Source organism: Salvelinus fontinalis, chromosome 7 (assembly GCF_029448725.1).
Source record: "Salvelinus fontinalis isolate EN_2023a chromosome 7, ASM2944872v1, whole genome shotgun sequence".
Classification (NCBI taxonomy): domain Eukaryota; kingdom Metazoa; phylum Chordata; class Actinopteri; order Salmoniformes; family Salmonidae; genus Salvelinus; species Salvelinus fontinalis.
The window spans coordinates 15,654,800-15,662,299 of NC_074671.1; the positions used below are offsets into that span (position 1 = coordinate 15,654,800).

Below are 7,500 nucleotides of genomic sequence, written 5' to 3' on the forward strand. Positions count from 1 at the left end.
ACATTGTCCTGCTGAAACATGAGGTGATAGTGGATGAATGGCACGACAATGGGCCTCAGGATCGGTACGGTGTGTCTGTGCATTCAAATTGCCATCCATAAAATGGAACTGTGTTTGTTGTCTGTAGCTTATGCCCATAACCCTACCGCCAACATGCCACTCTGTTCACAACGTTGACATCAGCAAACCGCTCGTCCACACAACGCCATACACCCTGTCTACCATCTGCCCGGTACAGCTGAAACCGGGGTTCATCGGTGAAGAGCACACTTCTCCAGCGTGCCAGTGGCCATCGAAGGTGAGCATTTCCCCACTGAAGTCGGTTACGACGCTGAACTGCAGTCAGGTCAAGACCCTGATGAGGACGATGAGCACGCAGAGGAGCTTTCCTGATACGGTTTCTGACAGTTTGTGCAGAAATTCTTCAGTTGTGCAAACCCACAGTTTCATCAGCTGTCCGGGTGGCTGGTCTCACGATACCGCAGGTGAAGAAGATGTGGAGGTCCTGGGCTGGCGTGGTTACCGTGGCTACCGTGGCCTGCGGTTGTGAGGCCTGTTGGACGTACTGCCAAATTCTCTAAAACAACGTTGGAGGCGGCTTATGGTAGAGAAATTGACATTCAATTCTCTGGCAACAGCTCTGATGGACATTCCTGCAGTCAGCATGCCAATTGCACGCTCCCTCAAAATTTGAGACATTTGTGACATTGTGTTGTGTGACAAAACTGCACATTTTAGAGTGGCTTTTATTGTCCCCAGCACAAGGTGCACCTGCTCTTGATATGCCACACCTGTCAGCTGGATGGATTATCTTGGCAAAGGAACAATGCTCACTAACAGGGATGTAAACACATTTGTGAACAAAATTTGAGAGAAATAAGCTTTTCTATTTCAGCTCATGAAACATAGGACAAACACTTGATATTTGTTCCGGTGTACTTGCATTCACACGCACAGCATTGTTCCACTGCTTCAGATTCCTCTACAAAGTGTCTCTCAGTATTTCCCTCCCTCCCTCCCTCTAGACCTATAACAGGCATTGTATAGCACTAATTAACACTCTGTCCTGAGAGCACAGCCGTCAACTCACCTCCCTCCCCCTTCCTCCCCCTAGTTCCCTTGTCTCACCTCCGACTCACCCTATTAACACCCTCCTCCGCTTGTCAGTGTCATGTCTCCTCTCCTCTCTTCTGCTTTCTCTCTTCCCTTCTTCTTTCTACAGTATTCTATTTTCTTATTTTTTTCATCTCTCTCTCTCCATTGTTCTCTCTCTATATATATATATATCTTTCTCTCTCTCTCTATATATATATATATATAAATATATATATTTATATATCTTTCCTTTTTCCTACATACGTCAGCTATAATTGCCAGTATTTGCTGTTAGATTTGATACCAGAAGAAATTAGATAGTGGAGTTACACTCATCAGGACTAATCCATACAGTGTATTCGTAAAGTATTCAGACCTCTTCACTTTTTCCACATTTTGTTACGTTACAGCCTTATTCTAAAATGGATATTTTTTTTTTTCCCCTCATCAATCTACACACAATAGCCCATAATAACAAAGCAAAAACTGTTTTTATAAAAATAAAAATAAAATAAACTGAAATATTACATTTACATAAGTATTAAGACCCTTTACTCAGTACTTTGTTGAAGCACCTTTGGCAGTGATTACAGCCTCAATTCTTCTTGGGTATGACGCTACAAGCTTGGCACACCTGTATTTAGGAAGTTTTTGGGGAGTTTCTCCCATTCTTCTCTGCAGATCCTCTCAAGCGCTGACAGGTTGGATGAGGAACGTTGCTGCATAGCTATTTTCAGGTATCTCCAGAGATGTTCGATCGGGTTCAAGTCCGGGCTCTGGCTGGGCCACTCAAGGACATTCAGAGACTTGTCCCAAAGCCACTCCTGCGTTGCCTTGGCTGTGTGCTTAGGGTCATTGTCCTGTTGGAAGGTGAACCTTCGCCCCAGTCTGAGGTCCTGAGCGCTCTGGAGCAGGTTTTCATCAAGGATCTCTCTGTACTTTGCTCCGTTCATCTTTCCCTTGATTCTGACTAGTCTCCCAGTCCCCGCCGCTGAAAAATATCCCCACAGCATGATGCTGCCACCACCATGTTTCACCGTAGGGATGGTGCCAGGTTTCCTCCAGACGTGACGCTTGGCATTCAGGGCAAAGCGTTCAATCTTGGTTTCATCCAGCATGAGAAACTTGTTTCTCATGGTCTGAGAGTCCTTTAGATGTCTTTTGGCAAACTCCAAGCGGGCTGTCATGTGCCTTTTACTAAGGAGTGGCTTCCATCTGGCCACTCGGCCATAAATGCCTGATTAGTGGAGTGCTGCAGAGATGGAAGGTTCTCCCATCTCTACACTGGAACTCTAGACCTCTCAGACTAACCTAGGTCTCGGACCTCTACGGACAATTCCTTCTACCTCATGGCTTGGTTTTTGCACTGACATGCACTGTCAACTGTGGGACCTGATATAGACAGTTATGTGCCTTTCCAAATCATGTCCAATCAATTGAATGTACCATCAGTGAACTCCAATCAAGTTGTAGAAACATCTCAAGGATGATCAATGGAAACCGGATGCACCTGAGCTCAATTTCAAGTCTCATAGGGTCTGAATACTTCTGTAATTAGGTATTTAATTTGTTTTTTAATTGCAAAAAAATCTAAAAACCTGTTCTCGTGTTTGTGTTTGTCAGTATGGGGTATTGTGTGTAGATTGCTGAGGATTTTTTTATGTAGTCAATTTTATAATAAGACTGTAGCGTAACAAAATGTGGAAAAGGTGAGTTGGTCTGAATAGTTTCAGAATGCAGTCTATGTAAGGGATAATCAACGAGGGGATGTGTGTTCTGTGGAAAATAATGAACAATGTAGAAGGTGTGTTCCACGACGCGCTAGTGGAGTCAAACTGACTTTCCACAGCTTTATGTTCCAGAGAATGCCTAGAGCCCTGAGTTGATTATCCCTTTCATACCATGGCTATAATTTAACACATTTGCCACTAGAAATGTGTTAATTTGCCAGTAGAAATGTGTTCAGCATCCACTGACGTAACTAGATAGCAACAGTAGTTGCCGTGGTAACCAAACAAAGACTTGCTAGTTCAGCGAACCAAACCATCAGTCCTAGCTGGCTATTATGAAAATCGAATTCAACAATACCAATACTGTTGTCAATTCGACTTTTGCTTTCAAAAGCAGCTCAAACAAAACTTGCTTATAATATACAATTAATGATGGATGTTAATGCAATGAAACAGTACCGCACACTAATACCACTTATAACACCAAATCGATTTTTAAATACTCAAGAAACATCATACGAAAATACAGTGATTGTATGTGTGTGTATGTGTAACGTAAACTCACCCCATTCTGTACAAATTTGCACAACCGCGACATTCAAACGGGGCTACAAAGAAAACTAATGGGACTGTATCGACTATGTTGACTTCAAAATCTGGGGTGTGAACTACGTTTCTATTCATTGATCGACATGGTAATGATCTATAGTGTTGGAGAAAAGTTGAAAAAGCTGACCCTCCGTTACATCTTGACGTGTCATGTCGTAACGTACAGCACGCATAAAGCAACTATTTCTGTCTTACAATCTCTCTCCACCAGGTGTAGCACTTCTCTCATCCTTTAAAAACAAGAAATGGACAGTGACGGGGTTAAGGGGGGGATACCTAGTCATTTTTTGCGTCATCACTGTGAGCGATCATTACTTTCAAAGCCGCTGATTACTTCTGAAGATCACTTTAGCACCGCCCTAAAAACCCGATTCAAATTCGACACAAACCTTCAAATAGTTATGTAATGACACATTATATAAACTCTTTATAGTGTTTTTTTTTTACATTTTAGAGGCGATATGGTGATAAGTTGGACAGATCGAGTGAAAAAAAGCATTTTTCCCACACGACATCTCTCCATCTCACTATCACGCATTAGTTTCGCTTCCCCACCCGTCATTTTTAAAAAGACCCGAAGGAGCTCATTGCCTTCTTGAATTACGCAGAAACGGGCAGCGTGGAGGTCATGTCATTGATTTTGTTGGAAAGGGGAGAAATTGTGCTTTACAATGGTATTGACATTACAGTTGATCTGGAAGTATTACGTTTTTGGGGCGCTAAAATAAGGTCAATTGTACGGACCAAGGCGATGTACGAAAGTGAGTGAGTTTACGTTAGGTGAGTGCATGCATGCATATACACGTGCCTATAATGTGCTACTTGGTACAGTAGTTAAATCGTTAACTAACTGAGTTATTCCCGACAGCGTGACTGATTTTGCTCAGTGCAGAACTGCCCAGCCAATCTCCTTAGCCCTTGGTGTGTCTGTTTAAAGCCTGGTTTCCCTTGGTGTGTCTGTTTAAAGCCTGGATTCCCTTGGTGTGTCTGTTTAAAGCCTGGATTCCCTTGTTGTGTCTGTTTAAAGCCTGGTTTCCCTTGGTGTGTCTGTTTAAAGCCTGGATTCCCTTGTTGTGTGTTTAAATTCTGGTTTCCCTTGGTGTGTCTGTTTAAAGCCTGGATTCCCTTGGTGTGTCTGTTTAAAGCCTGGATTCCCTTATACATTCTTGGCTTTAATGAATTAATGAATATGAGTAGTGAAGCATCACAGTACACACACTTAACGATGACACATGCAGTAACATTTAGGGAGCACCAAGACATCTTAGCAGATGAGAAAATGATTTTTATGTTGTTCTATCTTAGTTTTTTTATCCCTCTATTTCTCTTTGTCTCATCTCTCTCTCTACTGTAGTTGAGTTTTGGTGGCATGCCCTACAGTGGGAAGCCAGTGGGAGGGGGGATGAAGAACTTCAGAGGCTGTATGGAGAGCATCAACTACAACGGAGACAACATCACTGATCTGGCACGACGCAAGAAGCTAGACACCTCCAGCTTTGTAAGTTACACACACTGTCACTGTCTAGCTCTCTGTTTCTCTCTGCATCTCCATCTAACTCTGTTTCTGCCTCTGTCTCTCTCTTTGTACAATATATTATCAAATTACCTTGTCGAATGTAAGAATTTGTCAAAGCAAACAAATAATTTGATGAATAATTATTTGATAACTAATGATAATCACAAGTAATGATAAGAATCCCCCTCCCTCCCTTTCTCTCTCTCTCTCTCTCTCTCTCTCTCTCTCTCTCTCTCTCTTTCCGTAGCGTAATCTGTCATTCTCTTGCATGGAGTCTCACTCCTTCCCAGTTTTCTTCAACGCCACCAGCTTCCTGCAGCTCCCAGGAAGAGCCAATCAGGATGTAGTATCACTTAGATTCCAGTTCCGCACGTGGAACGCCAACGGACTCCTCCTCTTCAGTAACCTTGACGACGGAACGCTTGAGATAGCCCTTGACGACGGGAAGATGGGAGTTCACTTCAACGTGACGCAGACGAAGAACACCAGGATAGCAATATCATCAGGTAGGAGGGACAGGAACACACGCACTGAACCGCACACACACACACACATTAATTTTTTATTTAACCTTTATTTAACTAGTCAAGTCAATTAAGAACAAATTCTTATTTACAATGCTGGCCTACCTCGGCCAAACCCGGACGACACTAGGCCAATTGTGCGCCGCCCTATGGGACTCCCAATCACGGCCGTATGTGATACAGCCTGGATTCGAACCAGGGACTGAGATGCTTTAGACCGCTGCGCCACTCAGGATCAATTTAACCAGACACACTGTTCAGTTCTGACAGTGTGAAAAACTAACGGACAACTAGTCAAAGCTCAAACCAAGTTTATTCATCCACTGGGTCAAACAGCTGAAAAGACAAAGACATGGTTCCACCAGCACAGTAGGCGGAGTCTCCTGCTCACACCTCTCAACACTACATCAGTGTTGCTAGGCAGGAAGTTAAGTGACGTGTGTAATAAAGCTGTTCCTTCTCCCTTCGTCTGACCTGACCTGGGCCCACATTCCTCACTAATTCACAGCTATCCAACCTTATCAGCGACCACAGCCAAGTGATTGCCTTCTCCCTTACTTAGTAACTTTTCCAGATCCATACTTCGTATCCACCCTTCATTGACCCCATCATATACATTCCTCACACATGTAACCATTAACGTATAGTATAGCAAGTATTTCAATCTAGAACCCAACAACACACACATATTTATCCACACACACACACACACACACACACACACACACACTTAACCACAAACACACACACAAACACACTTAACCACACACACACACTTAACCACACACACAGACACACTTAACCACACACAGACACAGACACAGACACACACACACACACACACTTAATCACACACACACACGTAACCACACACACACACACACACACACACACACACAAACACAGACACATACACACCTAACCACCCACCCATCAAACACATCTGTGTATATATCTTATCCTGCCATCTCATTAGCGATGATGATTGCCTCTACCAGCTAATGACTAATTAGCAACAATCAGACGGGTACAGCAAGGTCGTTGTCGTGGTTACGCCGCTCATTGTTTTGATGCTGTTGTCAAGGAGGAGACACTGATGATCGCTAATTACATGATTGCGCAGTAAAGTGTGAAAATATGTTTTTTTCCAAGAAAATATACCCCCATCTGCCTTGAGATACTTCCAAACTAAACGCTAGAAACACAAGACTGCAAGGTTAACAAGGACACATAACCTCTTACTTCCATTTTTGATAGACAACATCTCTCTCTTTCTCTCTCTCTCTCTGTTCCATTACACATTGATCCTGCATGTTTTTCAGTGTGTGCGTGTGTGTGTGTGCGTGTGTGTGCACGTGTGTGTGCGTGTGCGTGTGCGTGTGCGTGTGCGTGTGTGTGTGTGTGTGTGTGTGTGTGTGTGTGTGTGTGTGTGTGTGTGTGTGTGTGTGTGTGTGCGTGCGCGCGCGCGCGCGTGCGTGTGTGTGTGGTTAGGTGTGTGCATAACAACAGTTATGTATTATGTATCTCCCTCTCTCCCTCCCTTGCCAACACACACATAGGGATGGGCGGTACCGTATTTTACGATATACCGGTATTGATGCCCGGACTGGTTTTGGTTTTTACTTTCCCTTCTATAATGGTACTTGAATGTTTGGTTTGTTAAATGTGATACACCGTGTGTTACATTTTTATAGTTTACTTCGCTACTTGAGTCATCTCTCCGCTCGTGGGTTCAGTCTGCAGGTCACTGTAGCACATGGAGTCACGTGGGTTCAGTCTGCAGGTCACTGCAGCACATAGAGTCACGTGGGTTCAGTCTGCAGGTCACTGCAGCACATAGAGTCACGTGGGTTCAGTCTGCAGGTCACTGTAGCACATGGAGTCACGTGGGTTCAGTCTGCAGGTCACTGCAGCACATAGAGTCACGTGGGTTCAGTCTGCAGGTCACTGCAGCACATGGAGTCACGTGGGTTCAGTCTGCAGGTCACTGCAGCACATAGAGTCACGTGGGTTCAGTCTGCAGGTC

General features: G+C 43.9%; 1 protein-coding gene across 1 annotated transcript in view; it reads left to right on the top strand.

Moving 5' to 3' along the window:
* Window positions 1–7,500, top strand: part of LOC129858902 (contactin-associated protein-like 2) — a 197,650-nt gene that overhangs the window by 10,834 nt on the left and 179,316 nt on the right. The window contains exons 5-6 of the mRNA XM_055928132.1: window positions 4,789–4,932; window positions 5,198–5,456. Coding sequence (XP_055784107.1) covers window positions 4,789–4,932; window positions 5,198–5,456 — 403 coding nt within the window. The remainder of the gene's footprint in view (window positions 1–4,788; window positions 4,933–5,197; window positions 5,457–7,500) is intronic.